Source organism: Hesperophylax consimilis, chromosome 6, assembly GCF_061612785.1.
Source record: "Hesperophylax consimilis isolate HC1 chromosome 6, BYU_Hcon_1.0, whole genome shotgun sequence".
Classification (NCBI taxonomy): domain Eukaryota; kingdom Metazoa; phylum Arthropoda; class Insecta; order Trichoptera; family Limnephilidae; genus Hesperophylax; species Hesperophylax consimilis.
This window is the reverse complement of record NC_142841.1, coordinates 33,651,444-33,672,970: the sequence shown is the minus strand read 5'-3', so window position 1 is coordinate 33,672,970 and position 21,527 is coordinate 33,651,444. Positions and strand designations below refer to the sequence as shown.

Sequence of the window (21,527 nt, the reverse complement as noted above, 5' to 3'; positions counted from 1 at the left end):
TTAATAGAATGCGTCGTCATTGACAACGAGTGTATTTGTAGAGTTTCAGCTCGATCGCATGTCGAAAAGTGGGTTAATTTTCACCTCCAAGATTACATTTTAATCTTTCATTAATTAATTCGTACAATCAAGAAAACAAAATTAAAATAGATATATTTAAAAATGGGAATGAAATTTCATACGTATATTTAACGTTAAAACCGTTTAAACGATTGATTAATGACACGTGGACCGTTTTAGATCAACCTGGGGAATTTAATAGAAAACTTGCAAGCTGATATTGGGTACCAATAATTCTAAATTCAGAGTAATGTAACACTTCCATTCAAAACCTGTCCCGCCATGGGCAGCTCTATCTCGAGGCCCCTTTCTCGATTATTAAGCAACCCAAAATCACCAAACGGCGGTTTTAGGTGACACAGATAGGCACCCAAAATCAACGATCCAAGTGCAAGAAAAAATATCGTACTGGTATTCAAATGTTCTGCGTGAAATTCTTCTTTTCAGGATTCTTGTATCTCGGTTAGTTAGTGTACAACCACTGTACATTATAAATATCGTCCTGATTAGTCCAAAGGCATACGATTATGTCAGACCTGGTTGTATTACACAGTGTCATCAAAAACATAATTAACAGCCCTGCCATAATCGCCACTATTATTATCCATGTACCGACTAGAACACAAAATAAAATTTAATATTCTTCTGTAATACATAAACCACCAACTATCAGACACACTCACTAACCAATAGGATGCATGATCTAGGCAACAAGTTTGGGGGTACTATTGACATATTTAATGACACCATTTGTAGAACTAAGCATAAGAAATTTTTTGAATCCTAAAAAGAATAGCAGCGTTTTTTTACTGATTTGTCTTATATGAAGTATTGTTCTCGTTTCTTTTTTGTTTTATGTTACTGTTACATTGTTTCCTATTTAGTTTATCAGTTTAATGATATTTCATGCAATAAAAACTTAGTGTATAATTTTCGATAGCTCACTAGGTATATTCTGTTCTTATAATCCATGCAAAAGCCCAGCTGGGCGTAATATCAATAAAATAAAGAAAAAAAATTATCATGTCGTTCAAACCTAAATATTAGTTTTTTTTAATTATGTAGGATTCCTTTTATCATCGAAGGGCAACTGGGATTTTCCAATGCCAAAATAGGTACTATAATTTATTGGTACTGAACATAATATAGCTTCCTGTAACTGGGAAAATAGGTACCGTACCGTTTGCATATAAATCAAATCCACGTCGCCCGCCTGCCACAAAAAGAAAAAGAAGATTAAATTTGTTTTTAAATCAGCGCATTTTCCAGGCCAACTGATAAATGAGCCAATAAATAAATATTTACGTGGATCATTTTTCTTAGGGTGGGAACAATGCCACCGCTTCCAATACTACAGGCGCGATGAAGATACACAATATTTAACATATTTAAACACAATATCTATTTTTATTCTGTGTGGAAAGAAACACATAAACAATCTCAATAGCTAACTACTATATTTATCAAATCACCGCCATCTTTATTAATACAGGCCGTGCTGTACTTTTGCCCTGGGTTTAGCCAAAACCTCCTAGAACAAAAGGCCGGGAGACAGATTCAAATCAGCCTCCTAACTTGTATGAGAACCTTCAAATAATTATTTTTTATTTAGTTTTTTTTTAAATTAACTTAAACATTTTAAGATTTTTTAATCAATAAGAATAAATTGAAAAAAAATTAAACTTTTTATAAAATCCCATACAAGTTATGAGGCTGCTTAGAATGAGTATCCCAGTGATCCAAGAGGTTTTGGTTTAGCAGGGTTTGATACTAATAACCTATACTAACTATACTACTGTATATGTATACTAACCAAGTGCAAAAGTCCGAAAACAGGTCTCTTCAACTGTCAGTTCATTTTATAAAGCACGGCTTGTATTAATAAAAGATGGTGGTAATCAAACCTTTTTTTCAACTTTATTTATCATAGATAAATAAATATCAGAGTAAGAAAATGACCTACTATTATTTATGGTCCGAAGCTTCATGTAAGTACCTGTTTCAAAAGCGTGGTGAGGCTAACAAAAATTAATTAATTTCGTTAACAGAATAATGATAATAATCTCGCAACCATTAAGATTTTTGTGAACTTAACAATTTAAATAGCTGGGGCTTGATGCGTAATATGCGCTCATCGATACCGGAAGAGAAATCGGACAAAATATCTTGCGTAGTTGCCCCTCCCTCATTTTGGTTAGGCCTTTCTTTTGACTAATGTTGTTATGTCAATAATGAATCGAGGACAAACACTCAATTCGGTATAATTTTACGAAAATTACCAAAGAAACTCGAAATCCGAAAAGTTGCACATATCAGATCTATTAGTTTCACAAATAATTCACGAGGGGGCGGCCTCTTCAAAGGCATTTAAAAAATCGAATAATGTAGTCAGGTACCTACCGATTTCAATTTTTGTAAAGTTAAGTAGTTACGTAATTTAGAACACTGTTTAAATTTTGTTCACTGTCGTAATAAATTAAAGAGATACTCGAAATCCAGAAAGTTCACTACTTTATTTTTCGGTTTCACAAATTAATAGTGTATATAAACCGTGTTTCATACCGCAAAACTTTGGGGGTGGTTATTCATTGGTAATCTAAGAAAAACTCCTAGCATAGTTTTTCAAAAAGCGATTATAATTACCTAAAAATATGTTATAAAAATTGGCGAGTGTAATCCTAGCTTTAACTTTCGGTTAAAAAAATGGCCACCCTCACATTTCAAATCTTAAATAGAACAGCTGACCCAGTGGTAAGAAATAATAATTATAAAGGTCTGTTTATAGGACCGCTTTGTAAACCACACAAAAATAAGACATTCATCAAAACATTTTCAAATGGGCATTAACGAAAAAACCAGGTCTTCATTTTTTGTTTAGTTTTTCATGAATAAGCTTCCAAAGTTTCGCGGTATGAGCGTGGAACGTGCAACTGTGTATAAAATTTTAATAACATTTTAAATGTGTTTTCTGTAGTTACTTTTTATTCCTCCAAGGGTATATATAGCTCCAAGACTTGCTTGTCAAATCGAATGCTTGCCAAACGATGGGTTGTTTCGCTGAATTTGAACAATTCATCAAATTTCAACGTTCATTTACAGGTTCTGAGAAGTTCCTATTCAAGTTCTGTTAGTACCTATATCATTATAGGCTAGTAGCTTAACAGAACTGAAATAATAACAGAACTTGAAAACATCTTTCACAGAACTTCAAAATTAACTTTGAAATTTAAAGAATTGTTCAAATTATCTGAAACAACCCGTTCTTAGGACGCTGTGTTATAATCAATAATTACACCAGAAAAAATCACAACCCATTAGAAAATCCCATAACAATGAAATTCCACTCAAAAAACTTTTGAGATCAGGATTAAAATGGAGAAAAAACTCATTTTTGTGAAAATTCTAACTGATTGACTTAGAAAACTTACAAGTTCTCATCTAGGAAGGCTTATATTTTATAAGTTACAAACATATTTAGGTTTAGATGTTACCTTGCACAAGTTAAATAATAATAATAGGATAATTTTTATAGCGCCTTTTTTGACCAGGTACCGATTTCGGAGACGACTAAAATATATTTTTTTAATGCTATCTTTCGGAAAATTCTCAATAATAAATACAAAAATGATTATTTTTACATAAAAGCTTTCGGACTGAGTGAGATTGCGCAATGTATAAGTACCTACGTGCCGGAAAACAACAAAACATAATGGTGAATTTATTTAACTTATAATGTTAAAAGGATAATGTTTTAACTGAATGAATGTATTAAACTTTGTGAAAAATATAATGTTTTCCAATTAGAATTCGAATAAAAACGCACATTTGAGTATAAATTTTAGGTTTTCTAGGAAAATAGTTTTTCCATCAGATTAAAAACTAAAACCTTGAAGAGGCGTGTGGTAGTAGATTCCATTCAACTTCTCTGGCAAGTGATAAGCCTAGCGCTTAGCCAACTAGGTGTCGAGTAATGCAGTACTACAGAAGCATGTGGAACGAAGAAATGTGAAACGTCTGCGAGTAAAAGTTGAAATTGTAATAATAATTGAATAGTTTCGCTAACCGAGTTGCTCGTGTAGTCCAGTTATAATGCCTGGCCGATTAAAGAGCGCTATAGCATTGCTTTTTCGACAGATTTCACTTTCGTTCGAGAGAGGCAATGTAACGTCACAAACGGATATTTTATTTTAATTTTGAGATACACACCAACACCATAGTCAACTTTCTATGACACCAACTTCGTCATCACACATCAGTGAGCTATGATAGCAAAAGGAAAAAAGGCACTCACAATCGAAATACTTATTATGTATCCGTATCCATACATTCAATATAACGTTTATGTAATCAATGTGAAGACAGTTCGTGACGAGAATATAGCCAATTACAATCAAACTGATGAGAGAAACATTGATCAATTTTCACCCAGTATGCAGAAATACAATTCATCGAACGTTTTCATAACTCCAGAACGCGGGAAATTTGTAAAAATGAAAATCTAACCTGACAGCTTTGCACCAGGCTCCTCGACAATTGAAATCCGTGAGGTTTGATTTTCACAAGTGTGGCAGCTTTTCTCCTAAGCGGTATTGCTTGAGTAAACTGACACAAAATTTTCTCTTGAACACGGGCACAAAGCCTACTAGACCCTAAACACGCCATAGTCAAAACTGTTATGAACTGATCACAAACTATCATTGCGCGGTCCACATTCACATCCCCACTCACAGCTGATCGCGGAGCGCCATTTTCAACGAGCATGTAAAAAATTACGTCAGTTTCAGAATGTTGCCATGGCCAATAATTTCATTCACAATAAGGGATTGATAACAAGTTTTCGGGGTTAGTTTATTCTTTCCTTTTTTTGATTACGAAAACGTAAAATACAACTTATTTATTTTATTGCAATCGAAGCATACAAAATTAATCAGGCAAGCGTATATACTCGATAAAGTTACTTTTTTTTAAATATCGTAATAAGTACGTCACACTGCATAATAAAGTTTTTTTTTAATTTTAATGCTTTAGAGGAACTTTGGATTTGACGCCAAAATACTTGACCAAACTGAATATTTTTTAAATCAAAAGGTGTAGCAAGTATCTTGTACGGATATGTAGTACTTTATTTATGTGGGTTTCAGATTATAAATTATACATTACGTTATACTATGCAAATAAACTGAAACGTAAAATTTTAAAAATATTGATTATTAAAAAAGCATTTCAATGGTCTTTATTTAAATGACAAACGACCGCTTATCGATGGAACACAAATTTGTCGTAGATATTTTTAAAATTTAATTCTTAAAAGCGTTATTTTTACGAAGCTGAACAAGATTATTTTTTTAAATATTCATCCTTAACTCACAAAAAAATATCAAAGTCGCGTCTTAAATCAAGATTTTTTTTTAATTGGCCAGTATTTTATAAATTTTAACACAAATATACAAAGTGGGGTGGCCCTACTAGATACTCGCTTTAACTTGTGATAAAAAAATATTACTGTAATATTTTTAAAAACTACCTGTAAGATGGAGATCCTAAAGAGTTTTGATAGTTTACAGAAAGAAGAGGGGTTACTTAATTTTACAATACATGTTATTTTCATAGTAAATACCAATATACTTTGACATATTTAGTGCGTATTGAAAAAAATAGTCTACGAATTTTATTCAGAAGGTTGACAAGTTGATTTCCACTCAAAATTTAAAAGAAAATATTAAGTTCAGCCTTTTTAAAAACTTTACAAAGTTATTTCTAGAGTTCTTTTAATTTAAGGAACACTGAAAAATGAACTCTTGAAATATAAAAATCTTTCTGAAAATTGTTAGTCAAAGCTGTTATCATTTTTCTCGTTTTTATGACTGTTGGTGGGCTGGCCAATCCGTGCAACGACCAAGTGTACATGTACACGTTGGGCCAACGTATACTAGAATATTAAAAATGTTTTTCATGTTACGGCAACACTCAAAAGAAAACTTCAAAATAAAATACGGGAAATGGCCGCTTCAATCTTGAATAGGTTATCTTTCGCAATTCAAAATGCTGAAAGAACTTTTATGTTCACATTTTTCGGACGTCACTTTCCACCACCGGGTAAATTAGCTATACAAGTTGTATTTTGTTTGAAACGGTATCTTTTATTACGAAAAATTAACAATATTACAAACTTTATAACCTAAAAATTATGGTTGATATCCCTATTCCATTTAAACCAAATCCAAAGAAACACTTGGCTTTAACAAATATTGGGTAGTCATAAAAACTAGCAGAATGTGTTTTACTTCTTAATCTTATTCTTTTCAAGTCTTATAGCGTTCCCCTGAGGAGCTGCCCTCGTACTTTTGGAATCACTACGTTAACAGAACAAATTTGTTTTATTTTAATTATTTATTATATTCCAGAAGCCCTTTGGATTGCTGCATCACACGGAGTGACAAGCCACAACGAGGGAGCAGGGAAACCCTTTTCACTCAAAGACATTATCGGTGATGGAATTTTGTATGCCGTTCCCAAGTTTCGTCGAACAGTTGAGAGGAGGTGGAAGAGGAAGTACGGTGACCCCAAGTATGTGTGGAAGCCCCTGGTGCCCAAGGAAAACCTCCGCGCCTGCCCGGGCTGCGGGCATCATCATGAAGTGGGGGTTATCTGCGGTTAGTATTATTTCTTGTGCAGTGTAGACTGAAGAGTCGTATATTCCAGTTTAGTAAATGTTTGTTCCCGCTTTGAGAAGGAGGATTAGTCTGAAAAGGCAGTCAGTAGTCTCCGATAAATCTCAAAGTTAAACTTTTGTTTGTTGACTCTTGTTTATTGACAACGATTCACTACTAATAATGACTGAGGTTCAAACACGCCTTTTGACTCAGTCTAATGCGTAGACTCAAAAGTTACAATCATAAGGTTACAGTTTAGGCATAATAGCGTCAAATTTGTATTATGCAATTTAGTGATCTTTGATCAAACTTTTACTCTAAAATCAATAACAATATTGAATTTTTTTGTTAATAAAATCAATTCTGTAGTATTCTTACATAAAATAATGCCCATAGTTAAGTTACATTTTACCAATTAGTTAAAACATAATTTAAATAACACACATTATAGCTAAGTTATTATTAATATTAGTCAAAACATGCAAAAAAATTGGGAGAGAAATGATGATATTTAAATAGTATGTAAAGTGAGTTTTTTTTTTACTAACCTGTTGAAGGCTGGAGCATAAAACAGAAAAATACTAGTGGAACCTAAAGTTTTGTTAGCCCAAATGATGCTGATTTTGATTTTCTTACATTTTTCGAAGCGTTAAGAAAATTATTCTAAAAAGGATAATATTACAATGTAAAAAATACAAACTAAAGTAGTTTGTTCACGTTCCTCATTCTCACTAGGTATTTCTGTTCCGAGACAGACTGTAGGTTAAGTTGTGTGGATGTTACTTCATAATTTTAATGATTTCCTCATCTTCATGTTTAGTTAGCCATATTTTGATGACTTTTTTAAACTTTTCAATCTCCGTGGTGTTTTTAATTTCTTATGGAAGGGCATTATAACTTTGTAGCATGGAAATTATGGGTTTTCTGGCCAAAAATATATTTAATTTTAAGATGTTCAGTAGATTTGAAGTTTTTGTCCTTGTAACTTTGCTCGAGTGGTTAAAAGTAACTGCATAAAGAACCCGTTCCATATAGATTTCTGGTAACTAGAACCGTAGTGACAACCTATATCAGACATCAACCATCTCTAATTGAAAGTCATATATTTGCTGTTCTCATTCTTACTTGTATTGTAATAAACATTTGCAACTCATTGGTTTTCAGCTCATTGTTACGAGAAGATAAGATTGGAAACGAAGGAAATGCAGGATGCCATTCAGAACGAATTGGGCTTAAAAGCTGTAGAAGAGGATGTCGTTGTACTTTACGAAGGAGAAAAACTGGACAAGGTATTACTATACAGCAAAATTATCGATTTAAATAACAACAAATTATCGGCAGGTTCAACCAAAAGAGGGCATGTATAGCTGAATTTTATGTCTTGAGATGCAGCGTACGAGGTATATCTTCTTAGATGCTCTCTACCGCCTGCGATCTCTCGTGATTTGCCTTCAGTCCTCAGTCCTTCCTGTCCTACTCTTCTATCCACCTCTTCCTCTGGGTATCTTCCACCAGAGCACCAACTTGGTCACAATAATTTTGAGTGTTATCTGACATTCTTTCTATATGTCCAGCCCATCACAGTCTTTGGGATCTGCAGAATCGTTTGATTGTCTCATGCTCGATTAGAATTTCGAGTTCATGGTTCATTTAAATTATGTACGATCCATTTTGTAGTGTAGATCCAAAGATTAAGATAGTAATTAGCAAATGGTATATAAAATAATATAATATGTGTTTGTCTAGAGATAATATTAATAAAGATAGTTCTTTTGTAAACTCTCACATCCCTATAAATGATGCATGTAGGATAATGAGAGGAGTTTACAGTGTAATTTCAACAGCAGGACCGCAGCGCATCGAATATACAGACGTAAAATAAAATAATAAAACGGTTTTTTTTTATTTTTATAGTGAATACCTCACAAGAGTCCCAACTGCTCCCGTCTGGAGCCAGTGAGACTATGGCATCCCCAATTGGGGGATGTTGTGAGGCTGAAGGTAAGTGGGGAAGGGAAAGAGGAAGGTGGGGAAGTACCTGGCTATTCAGATCTAGTCACTAAACACGGCTAAAGCCATTTGGAGCAACGTTTCAATTCTGAATGGTGGTCTTACACCAGGGCGATACTGGTAGTATCTTCCACTCTGGAACGTGCCGCAAATATACTATATATTATTTTAATTAATTAATTGTGAAATAACACAAATTAATCAAATAAAATTTATTTGCGCACGCCGGGTTCGAACCCGCGACCTTCGGAATGGCAGTCCAATGCGTTACCACTGGACTATGCCGGCCGTCAACAATAATACAGTACTCTCTCACTAATCCGTCACCCCAAAAACCAGGTAAGGGCGCCCGCAGGTGAAAGACTTTCGTCGCGGCAACAGTTTGAAAACTATTCCAAAATTAAAAGTCTCCAAAATAAAAAGTATCTCATGTGCGCACCTCCATATACCATAATGGATTTTTATTCCCACAGCAGTTGCAATGCAACTGTCTCCACAACTAAATTTTCTTTTCTGCGGGTGCCACAAGAAAACAGCGGGATTATAGTGCATAGATACAAAATATGCTAAAAATAACAGATATTGCTTAAAAACAAACATTTCTATCGCCTTTCATAAAGTTTTTATTCTTTTTTTTAAAGTTGACGTGTTATGTTTTTGTTTGTGGGAAGACTCCATTTTGTAAACTCATTCGAACAAAAAATGTGGCAGAATGAAACAAACAGAAACACAAAGGACAGTTGCAATAATACACAGAAGACTAACCGAAACGTCCTAAAACAACAAATAACCCTGGTGACAATACCTGGTAAAATTGTGAATGATAGTGAGCTAAATGGCGGTATAGAACTGAGTGTGAAGAGTAAGATAACCCAAGCCGTCAGTGTACAAAGCTTGGCAGTTAAGCCTAGACATGCGGCAGACTACTGAATTTGACCTAAAATCAATGAAATCCTGTTTTAACATGGACTACTCAAATGTTTTGCATTTTGTCTTTCTGTAAATTTGTTTGTTAGGTTCTTGTTAAAGATGGTGACCGTATTAACCTGTCGTGTGCCGTGGTAGCCGATAGCACCGAACAAAAAAAATCATTTCTCTGCATATAAGTAGCTATTCTGGGAAAATACTTATGACGTAAGACAGTAAATTTACTAATACATAATTTTGCAAAAAACAAGAAAGTTCTTATGAAATTAAAATCAGCTGACGCATGGTTGAATTTTATCTTAAGCACACATCGGATTAATGTTTAACTAAATATTACCGTTTCAAATGTTATTGATCGTCGAATTGTAGTGTTTATTGACTAGCCCCTTACTAATAAACATGTTTTTAATTTTCTGCAACTGATTCAAGGTTAAATGTAACACTCGTTATAATCTACGCATTCATAGATGACGTTAATTTAATTATTTTAATAATAAACACTCCTTGCAAGTAATGTTTTAAAATATTAAGATGAATTATTTGTTTGCTCCTGTACATACACAAAATGGACAGGAGCTATAAATTCAATTCTTTCAAGAAAGGCATACAGAGACAATACTGTATCGATGATTATTACTTAAATAATTAAATAGCCCCATGTATGGAAAGAGCAGATTATGAATTCTTTTATGTTTACCCATTAGTATGTAAGTACCTATTTATAAATCTTATGATTTCAGAGGAAATTTTGGTTTTGATTTATTAAATAAAAGAAAATTAGAAACATACATTTTTAATGTGAGTTCCATTAACTGTTCACAGAACTACTAGTAGTAGTTGTCAGACAATTGGGCCGTGGATTACTGTGAAAGTACTGTACTAGCATGACTCATTTTATTAAGAGCGAGAGTCACGGAACCAGCTCTACACTTTCGTACAACTCAAAGAGTCGACTCAATTAAACGAGGCCCGTATGAGCAATGAGCGTCAACGTCTCTGAGTACGAAATAACAATTAATAATGGAAAATTTAAATGGCGCTACTTTTCTTAAATATCTCTTGGAAAAAAAAAGTAACCATTCAATTGAGCCATGGTACGATTTACCGGGAGTCATAAAAATCTGGCCTATCAAAAGGAGCTAGCTCAATTGTACGGTTCGTTCATGAATTACTCATCGCTATTCTGTACTTCATAATTTTATTGATTTAGTATGTTATTAACAAAATATTTAGCCCGGGTTGTTTCGGAGAATTTGAATAATTCATCAAATTTCAACGTTCATTTTCTAGTTCTGTGAAAGATTTTTTCAAGTTCTGTTTTTATTTCAGTTTTGTCAAGCAACTAGCCTATAATGATATAATAACAGAACTTGAATAGGACTTTCACAGAACCCGAAAATGAACGTTGAAATTTGATGAATTGTTCAAATTCTCCGAAACAACCCGTCCTTAGTATGTCTATGTCAGTTAGATAGAATGATAATCATTGCACCGCACACAGATCAAAAAGTGTTGTTTTCCAGCCTGAAGAATTCTGGAAGGGCAAGCGAGTGGTTGAAATGGCGAAAGCTCGTCCGGCCTGGTTCAGCAAGAACCTCCTCCAGCGCACCACCCAGCAACCCGCTACCTCCACCGATGTCAAACCCACTGGCCTTGCCTAATCGCCTGCCATTTACACCTTTTATAATAGTTTAACATAGGTAGATTTAAATAAAATTCAATATTATTATAAATTCAATGGTGTTTTATTATAAATGGTTTTCAAAAACATAACTGATTACAAATAACTCTTCAAGTCTTACATTTATCCTACTCGAAATAGTGCCTTTGCTGTTTGAATTAAAAATAATTTAATGTCTGAATTGTTTTTCTATTTTCTTGCTAATAAAGTGCCCTTGATAGTTGTTAAGAAGTTCTAGACAAAAGTTCCTACAATTCTCGTTGAGTTGAATATTAGGTCATACAATATTTACGACTGCAAAACTTGCATAAAATATGGGTTTAATACCATAATACATAACAACCTAAATAATAACTTATTTTTTAAAAGAATATTAACAAATTTTTTTCTAATTTAATAATATTATTAACACACTTCCAGCGGGAAGAGTAGTTCTACCTTTTATGCCAGTCAGACTTGAATGACAAGAAAAGGCATTGCTGTCCTATAATTTTATATCAATCTCTTTGTAAGGGTCCCAACTACATATATTTAAAAATGTGAACAAATTCTTGTCTTTTGTGTGGAAGAATATTTTACTACAAGGAAACTGTATTTAAACCTGCAGAACAGGTAATAAATAATACATCGTTTCACTTATCGCACCGGAAATGCGAAAGTGTTTTGTTTTTTGTTGATGATTTGTACAAAAATGAAAAAAATTATAATGTAATAAAATACATACATTTTTTACACACATCACTAAATTGCCCAACACAGACATTAACCTTAGTTTATGGAGTCATACAGGGTGGGGCAAAAGTAATGTCCCGGTTTTGAGGGGGTATTGAAAAAAACTAACAAACTTGCAGACTTAAAACTTTTTTTATTATGATCTGTATATATGTAATCCCTTTTTTAACAAGATAGTGGCTTTTAGCAGCAATACACTGTAGTCTATTTTTGTCTACATCCGCCATGCCCCATGAAATGTGCAGAAAGCAGTTCAAAACTTCAGAAATAGACTACAGTGTATTGCTGCAGAAGTGGTATTTATAACTTAATGAAATAAATGGATATATATATCAATTAAAAAAACATTCTAAGTTTATTAGTTTTTATTATTACCTCCTCAAAATCGGGTCATTACTTCTACCCCACCTGTTTTACAAAAGTAGGCTTTAATTTCAGACAATAATTTTATACTTGGGGTGTGGCGAGTACCTTGTGAAAAATTATTAAATAAATAAATACATATTATTTTCCAAGATATAGCTGTTTACCACTCGAGCGATCGGTGTAATATATACACATTTACTATAGTATTTAATTAATGTCATTCCTCAAAATATTAATATGGAAACATAATATCAAACTGCTTGCTGCAGTTTAAAGCCAGTGAATCCGTCGAGATGTCATCGTTCATCCAATATATTTAGGTTCTATACATTTGACACATGTCAAGCGATCGCTCAAAACGTTTTTGCAAAAAATCGCTTGAGTGGTTAAAACAAAATCTTCTTTCTCGGATGGGATCCTCAAGTTCAGTTATTATATCATTATTGGCCAGTTTAACGTTACTAAAATAATAACAGATTTTGACAATTTACTTCGAAATTTGATGAATCGTTCAAATTGTATAAAATAACTAGCCCTAAATATTGCATTTTCAATTTCAAAAAACATAATCGATACATCCTGGAATGAAAATTATTATTATTATGATTCTTTATAAAAGTTATTTTTTATGCATTAATCAGAATTTTTCATTATTAGTTGCTAATAACTCTGTGGCTTAAAGTACCAAATAGTCAAAGTTTATACTGATATCTCCAATATTGCCAATAATAAGGCACTAAGAATCTCAACATTGTCATATGTTTTTGTTGAAATACCGATGTAAATGAAAGGCACGAAGATAAATATAAAAAGAAGACTTGCATTATGATTTGATAATTATGTACATATAGTTGGGACCTTTACAGAGAGATTGGTATATAATATTCATATAAAAACATTGAATAATTCCGTCTTTTCTGCCATTGAAATGAGGCCAGCGCAAAAGGTAGAACTACCCTTAGGCATTAAGCATCAATCGACCGAACGGGTAGAACTACTTTTCCCGGCCGAAGTGTGTTAATAAGATACTGGAAAAAACAAAATTGTTACTTTTAGTTATAGTACTACAAATATTTCCACTGAATGCGATATGAAATTTTTGACATTACATTTTGGTACAGGAAATGTAATGTTGCATATTCTTTATTAAATATTCAATATCCACTTTCAGCGATAATCCTAACCTGATGGACTCCAATGTCGTATCTGTGATCCGTCAGTAAATATATGTGATCCATGAAGTTTCACCAAAACACATTATGTCAAGTGATGAGATAGATTGAGTTAAGAAGGTTAGGGTTGTAAAGGTTTACGCCTTAGTCTTTATAAAACTAGCAGAAAAATCAATTCTTATAATCAGGACTTTAGAACTGAGCCCAAAGACATGACAATTTATTAAGAAATAGGTTTTACCCGGAACTCGAGAGAAGTGAGACAAATTTAGTCTTACAAAAGCAAAGAAAAATGTAATCATTAAATGACAGAAGACGAGTGATAGTTTTCTTGCTGTCCACAATAACTACCGTTTTACAAAATGTATCATATTTTTGAATATTGTACTCCTCACTTTCGTTTTTTACTCAAGACATGGAACAGAACAATAAACAAATTGATTTGCTCCGAATCCCTGTTGAGATTGCTTATCTCAATTATTTAATCACTTGATTTAATATTGTGAGTTGTATAAAATGCTTTTTAAAGAGGCCACTAAGATATTATGTTACTTATTACGATAGCACTTATTCACAAATGTTTAATTGAAGTTATTTCCAATGGAAGCATTTAAGACTTCAAAGTTCTCCACAACTGAATCATAGTCTTCATCTCCAACAAAATGCTCTTCAACGTGCAGGGAAAATGTTTCAAATTCAACGGAACTATTGAAATGTTCACCACACAATGGACATATACGATCTTGATTGATTTTTATTTCCTTTAGTTTGGCAGAAAGCAGAGAATTAGAATGGTCCGTGTTTTTGTCGTTGTTGATGGTCGCCTGAACATTGTTGTGACTTATTTTGCTGGTGTTATTACTGAATGCGGACGCGTCTTCCATGTTGTCTTGATAGGATGTGGAGTTGGCGGGGGTGACCCACCGGGTAGAGCTGTCGAGGTTTTCTGTCTCCGAGGTGTCCTGGCATTCTGATTTGCTGCCCAGTTTGAAAGCTTCTGCAGGCTTATTGTGGTTGAATGTTCGAGGACCATCTTCTGAAATTGAATTATTGAATGAAAAGATCTTTAAAAAACAGGTGAAAATATTGCCGCTGTATTCAGGAAAATGACACACCAGGAATATCATTGCTTATAATATGTTTTTACAATACTGGAAAATGACACACCAGGAATATCATTGCTTATAATATGTTTTTACAATACTGGAAAATGACACACCAGGAATATCATTGCTTATAATATGTTTTTACAATACTGGAAAATGACACACCAGGAATATCATTGCTTATAATATGTTTTTACAATACTATGTATTGATGTTTAAAGACAATTTAAAATAAATACAAGGTCTTACCGGACTTGTGATTAATTGATTCTAGTCTGTTTATGAAGCTCCTCAACTCAATTTGTTGTTGAAAGGCTTGTTTCTTCAGATCCACCAACTTCTTCGTGTTTTGTTTAATGTCAGCAAGTGAATCGCAATTGAGGTCATCCAGGTAGGTGAAACCCAGGGATTTATAGTTAAAATCTTTATCATTGGTCATCTGCAGTTCTACCATTTGTTCATACTGCTGAACTAATTCACTTTTCTCTGCCAAAAAGCTATTGATCACCTTCAGAGATATTTCTTCAAGGCTGGCTTCAATATTGTCACCACATTCTTCTATTCTAGCCTTCAGTTTTGGGTTAGGAGCCGTTGTAAAGGTTTGGGATCTGATCAAATGTGGAATGGTGAAGTTGCTGTCTTTTGTCGGCGATAAATCATTTTTAAGAGCAGTTTTTTTACTTGCACTTTCAGAATTTTCATATTGACTGTTTGATTTGGATAAAGTGACCAACCGTGACCACAATTTCTTATTTTCACAGGCAACCATGTATACATGATGGGCTAGCTGTGATTTTTCTTTAGTAAGCTGGGCAATGTTCTCGTTCAATACATTGACATCTTGAGTTATGTGATTAGAACTTGATTTAGTGCACTGCAAGGCTAGTTGTATGTTTTCTTGTTCAACAGACTTCAGCCTTTGCTGCAAAAGATAACATCGTTCTTTCAATGTAAGAATGATAATATTTGTGCCATTCTGCCCTTCTACATCGGTAGCAGTCACATTATCACTGGATTCTGTATCCATATTGATAACTGCAGACAAAGTCATGAAGTTTTAATTGTTATCAAATTTCAGAGTTTGGCGGAAATCATATATATTCAGGTCTTGTCAGGCACAACCGAAATTTTAAAATCATTAGTATTACAAAACTAAATAAATTATTGAAGACTAGACGATAATATTATTAACTGTCAAAATTTGTGATCATTGTATGACACACATAAACCAGAAATAAACAACTCTCTAGATCGATATCTCCGGGCTTTTTGCATCCAAAAATTTTATACAGTACTTAACCACAGATATACAAGCAGTACTTGACGTACGGAGCGGAGCGGTAGACAAGGTAGAAAAACTCAAGGCCATTTAAAAAGAGGTGCAACCATAGACAATATAATTGCACTGAACAATTCATTATTTGGCCCAAAAACTATTTTAAAAATAAAAATGCCCTTGAAGCAGAAAAATGTCGAAATGTTTTCCGAGGGCAAGGTCCATCTGACTAAGAAAATGAACTTTTGCAGTTTATTTTCTTAAGATGAAACTTGTTAATCTGAGAAGAAAAAACCCCAAAATTACAAGAATTTTACAAAAACAGTGAAGAAAATTTCCAAAACATGATTGTCCGACAGTATGACGATGAATTCCGACATTTTTCTGCCTATTTTTAACTCATGGTTACAAATGTTTAAAAATCTTTAATTTCACCCAAACATTAAGATATTACCGGATAACCCTAATCAATAAAATGAATAAGTTGGTCGATATAATAAATAACATTTATACGTTGTGGAGGAGGACATATGTCAAGTATGAAGCATGTTTTAACAAATGAAACTGTAAATTAAACATGAAACGTCGGAATAACTTAAAAAAGGTCAATTCACTTTATACTTGAACTTACGTAGTTATGTTAAATACATGTTTGTAACTCGCTAACACTATTCTGGCTTTTTATTTTTATCACGAAGAACTTTAACAAGCAACATTTTTGACGCGAAATGGTAGTATTTCGACAACAAATAACAATCCACGTGCATAAATAAACCACTCTCATTTTGTTTGAATGATTTGAATTTTGAAAACAGTCATAAATGAATGAAAACAGTCAAACGACAAGATTCCGTCCTCTCTCTGTTAAGGTGCCTGTAAAAGATCGCGATATATGGATATAAAATGTAATAAAAAGTCTCTTTCACTTATAACATTCGATGACGCAGCACTCTCCATAGTGATGGCAACACGAAACTGACGTTTGTTTGATAAACACCCCCGCAAACGTTCAAACATGTTGTCAAATATCGTTCAAACTTTCCGTCAATCAGAATTTCTGACAAACACGTCAAAAACGTAGTTTGTTTGACAAGCACATCAAACAAGGCCGCAGACGTTCAAATAATTTGACAAACACGTAAATTTGACAAACAAATTTGATCGTTTACAGGCACCTTTACACGAGTCACCATAAATCAACTATCTATTTTTTTTTTTTTTTTTTTTATTGAATATATAAACACATTACAATAATTTACAAATGTAGATATTTCGAGGCTGATTGCGAAAAAATTAGAAATTTTTAACAAAAAATTGCCCAACACAATCTGATAATATTATTACTCCAGCGTCTGGACGGTGTAGGCCCTGTGATTGGTCAAATTCAAATTGTGTTTAAATAAGACTTTAAAGATTAAGACACCATTTCATACTGAAATAGAATCGCCACATGTAATACGATATTTCTTAAAAAATATCGTTTCTGCTCATACAATTTTTGGATAATATCGAAGAAAATATGTCTTAGAAAGTTCATAATCCATTGGATTAATTACATTACAGTGAAAATTATCCACAATTAAGTGATTACGTTTGACGTTTGACGAAAAAGCACGCGTTAATTCAATATGGCCGATTCCCGATACGCATCGCGGCTAGGTGGCCGACAGAGCGCCCCTCTGGCGGTGAAGAAACGAATCAAATGACTGGCGCGTATATTTAAATATGCAAAATTACTTGAACATCAAGCATTTAATAATAAGATTTCTTCTGGAAGTTTAGTTCTACTTTGCAATGGCATTTTTCATTATTATTTATAATTTTTTTTTGCTTATTAATTACATCTGATTTTATATTGACATGTTTTCTAATTTCTAAAATTTCTAAATTATTTATTTGCGATGCTTTAATCCCGAGTGAAGTATTTTAAGACCTGAATTTTTATCGAAAGTGTGATTCAAAAGATGATTTGCAAACTCATATTCACTATTTCCATTTAGAACCCTGAGATGTTTTTTAGTTCTGACTTCAAAGTTTCTATTGGTTCTACCTTTGTAAAATAAATTACAATCCAGCCCAATTGAGTTTATAAACTCCTGATTTTTTTGTTTGATTTTCGCAATCTATATTATTAAGAATATATTTATTCATTCTGTTATTAGTGTAAAACGCCGGTTGAATAGTACCAGGAATGTTTATATATATATAATTTTAGAAGTGTCGTTATCCACAAACAGAATTATACGCCATTGTTTATTTATATCTTAAGAACTAGGGTAAAAATACCGTTTGAAGATAATATGTTTAATTATTTTATTTAGTATTTCAACTATCAATTTATTAGAATAACCGTTATTAAATGTTATTTGTCTTATGAATATATTGTTTTATGGTTATATGCAAAAAAAAATTTCAGGTCTTAAAATACTTCACACAGGATATAAAGCATCACAAATAAATAATTTCGAAATTTTAGAAATAAGAGAACATGTTTATAAAAGTAGATGTAATTAACAAGAATTTTTTTTTATAAACTCTCTTTTAAATATTTTCCCACTTAACTGGTCTTTCATATTGTAATTCCTAATTCTTATAAACCCAGCCTACTCTTACCCCTCCCCCCTCCTTCCACTTCTTTTTTCCAATTGTAATCTATATTTAATTTTTGACTTCGGTGTATACTTCGTTCATGAAACATGTATTGGTTGTATATAATGAAGTGAAGTTAAAAAAGTTATTTGTTTTTTAATAAAAGTTTAATCGGATAACATTATTTTATCTATTTCCATTGTATATCAATGCATACGTACATAATAAAATGTAAACATTATATTTATTTATTAATTGGACAATTTGCATGGCGCCGCTTTTGTGAGATATTACCTCAGGGGCGCTATATTGTAATAATCTACCTTTATATATAGATTTTTACTCTCCTGATGAAGGTGTATATATAATCTAACTTTAAACTTTATTAGATACAGTAACAGTTTTAGGAAAAGAATTACCACCAGTTGGAGTAAAATTCACACCTTTTAATTAAACCGACTGCTAATCACATTGCACAATTACCCTCCTTTTATCCATAAACACGGGTACAATTAATCAATATGTAATAATGTATTATTTCAGTCAACTTTGTTGTAACTATCTTTAATTGTTGTGACAAACTATACGATATTGATTCAACTTATAGACATTGACGGTTGTAACACATATTTAAGCACTGCAAGTCTCCTATGAGCAAATTATATTAGGTACCATAACAGTTAATATCAGTTGTAGACATGTAGTCAATAATAGTGTTTCATTTGAAATAATCCATCACAAATACGTAAAATTTCATTTATTCAAACAACTGTCATTCTTATTATGCCTAAATTGAGCATGTTATTATTCATTAACTCCTTCCTGTTCCGTTTTTTAACAATATATACTCACCCTCTCTCTGTGAATGACCTAATATCTATCTATTAAATGTAACTGTTGTTAATATCACTTAAACTGGGCGCAGCCCAACCAAGTGCCGCCCGCAGGGCCTAGCAGCAAAAACCCGCGGAGCGGGTTTTTAACTGCTAGTTGAGAAATTATTTCTCGTGTTTGAGTTGGGGAGTGTTGTGAGTCATTATGGTTTATAGGTTGTAAAATTTCACTAGTTGATGTAGCTAAAAATTAACAAATAGCTATAAAACTAGATGATAAATTTGATAACACTATAAATTAAGACAATAAGAAATTTAATTACAAACTAAAAAATAAAAAATATAACTTAAATAATATAATAGTTATTAAACTTAGAAAAAATAAGATATAAAAATAAAAATGTACTTATTAGGTACGAAATAATAGTAGGTAGGTAAAGTACTGGTAGTAAATTGTTCAAAGACCGAGCTGGCAATCTTGTATGAAATGGGTACTTATTAAAATGCAACAACAATAAACGCATATTAGCACATATTAGGAAGCGGATAATATAACTTTAGAGGATATGTATTTTTTTTTTAATATTAAATTTTGTTTATATATATTTTTTTTTTATTAATCATTAATCAATTTTCCTAAATTCATAACGTAAATTTAGGAAAATTGAATTAATAAAAATTACAAATGAGTTCATATAAACAATTATTTGAAAAATGTATCCAATGAAATTAAAACTTGTGATTACCGTTGGGTTTATCTAAAAGTTGTTTGATTTGTGATTTGAAAGTTTTGTAATTTTTTTCAGTTTTAATTTTATCCGGAAGGGCATTAAACAATTTTATACCTTGATAATTATAATGGTGTTGACCAGGGCCGTATTTGTACTTTTCACAAGTATAGGCCACTTCGTTTGCGCCGCCCCCTACCCCCTTCTTGGAAATTGCCACCGATAATATCTTTCATAAAAAAAAAAAAAATTTAAAAAAAACACTCACTTTTAGGCTGCCATTAGGTGACACACAATTTTCAAAATAAATATTCAAATGTAGGAAGTAGGTATTCAAAAATAAAATAAACAAACGAATTAGTACAATTTAATAACAAGAATTACATTTTTTTTCGGGTTTTTTTATTGACAAAATCATCTATAATATCTTCATAGCTTATAGTATTCATTAAGTCTGCTTCAATGCTCAGAAGAGCCAAAGAGTTAAGTTTTTCTTGCGACAGTGAAGACCTTTGGTAATTTTTCACACGCTTTAAACAGGAAAAACTCCTTTCTCCAGAACAATTTGTGGCCGGGGTGCAAAGTGCGATGCGGAGAGCTATATCCAAGTTTAGATAAACATTACACAGAGATTGTTTCCTCAAAAACTTTAGAAGATTCAGTAATGATGTCGATTCAGGTTTCTCTGCCGTCTTATTAGAGGAAATATGACTAAAAAAGTGTACACATTCCTGAACTAAATCGTCTTCTAAATCATTACAGTAATATTGCACAAGAGACTGAGCTTTTTCTGAGACTCTTTGTGTTGAAAGTTCACTCATTCTTGTTAAAAATGAAAAATTTCCTCATTTGATGCTTCGTCTATGAAGTTTTTTCTCTTAGTGTTTCTCTTACTCTTAATGTCGCCCTGATAATGCTTAAGTGCGCTCATTTCAATTGCACTTTTTTAGAAAAAATCAAAGTTTTCTCGCTCTGCAATTGTAAATTCGAGAAGAGATCCATAAAGATCAGATACCGTCAGTACATCAACAGATGAGTTCTGAATCTGAGCACTCACTTTATTTAATCTGTCCAAAATATCATTCCAAAATACGATCATAAATGCCGTTTCCAGTTTTTCCAATTTATAATCCAAATGCCAAACAGGGTCCGCAAAATACGGAGCCTTTGTTTTCCGAATAGACAAGCCACAGCCTTTCTTTTACTTCATTATTTTTCATTTATTTATTTCATTTTCTGAAAAATAGATTTTTTTGTAAATAACGGCGATGATCGGAATACATTCTCCCACTTTTTGTGAAATCACAGGACTTGTTTTGTTCGAAACCATTTCTTGCAATAATGTCTCTCGTCGAATCGTTTATTTCCCATAAGGCTGGATCTTTGTTCAGTTT

The 21,527-nt window shown here is 32.6% G+C and overlaps 3 protein-coding genes across 4 annotated transcripts in view; 1 reads left to right on the top strand and 2 right to left on the bottom strand.

The window, feature by feature from the left end:
- Positions 1-4,798, bottom strand: part of qless (decaprenyl diphosphate synthase subunit 1 qless) — a 179,310-nt gene extending 174,512 nt beyond the window's left edge. Inside the window, exon 1 of the mRNA XM_089632924.1 lies at positions 4,564-4,798. Coding sequence (XP_089489050.1) covers positions 4,564-4,758 — 195 coding nt within the window. The 5' untranslated portion in view covers positions 4,759-4,798. The remainder of the gene's footprint in view (positions 1-4,563) is intronic.
- Positions 4,799-6,023: 1,225 nt separating this feature from the next.
- Positions 6,024-11,428, top strand: mRpL32 (mitochondrial ribosomal protein L32). Its single transcript, XM_089632611.1, has 4 exons — positions 6,024-6,156; positions 6,465-6,713; positions 7,878-8,002; positions 11,174-11,428. Exons 1-4 carry the CDS (start codon positions 6,060-6,062, stop codon positions 11,309-11,311), a joined length of 609 nt encoding a protein of 202 aa, XP_089488737.1. The 5' UTR covers positions 6,024-6,059; the 3' UTR covers positions 11,312-11,428.
- spn-F (C2H2-type zinc binding domain-containing protein spindle-F) lies at positions 11,374-15,929 on the bottom strand. 2 transcript variants are annotated; one of them, XM_089632609.1, is made up of 2 exons: positions 14,957-15,929; positions 11,374-14,637 (listed from the first exon to the last, which is right to left on the bottom strand). In XM_089632609.1, exons 1-2 carry the CDS (start codon positions 15,756-15,758, stop codon positions 14,183-14,185), a joined length of 1,257 nt encoding a protein of 418 aa, XP_089488735.1. In that variant the 5' UTR covers positions 15,759-15,929; the 3' UTR covers positions 11,374-14,182. The 2 variants fall into 2 exon arrangements, with proteins under 2 accessions (XP_089488735.1, XP_089488736.1); XM_089632610.1 differs by having other exon boundaries at positions 11,374-14,634.
- Positions 15,930-21,527: the final 5,598 nt, after the last annotated feature.

Coding starts and splice junctions, on each gene's coding strand:
- mRpL32 (XM_089632611.1), top strand. CDS start 6,060: ATGGCCGCTTCAATCTTGAATAGGTTATCTTTCGCAATTCAAAATGCT. Junction 6,714..7,877: donor TGAAGTGGGGGTTATCTGCG/GTTAGTATTATT, acceptor ATTGGTTTTCAG/CTCATTGTTACGAGAAGATA. Junction 8,003..11,173: donor AAGGAGAAAAACTGGACAAG/GTATTACTATAC, acceptor GTTGTTTTCCAG/CCTGAAGAATTCTGGAAGGG.
- spn-F (XM_089632609.1), bottom strand. CDS start 15,758: ATGACTTTGTCTGCAGTTATCAATATGGATACAGAATCCAGTGATAAT. Junction 14,638..14,956: donor ATCAATTAATCACAAGTCCG/GTAAGACCTTGT, acceptor ATTCAATTTCAG/AAGATGGTCCTCGAACATTC.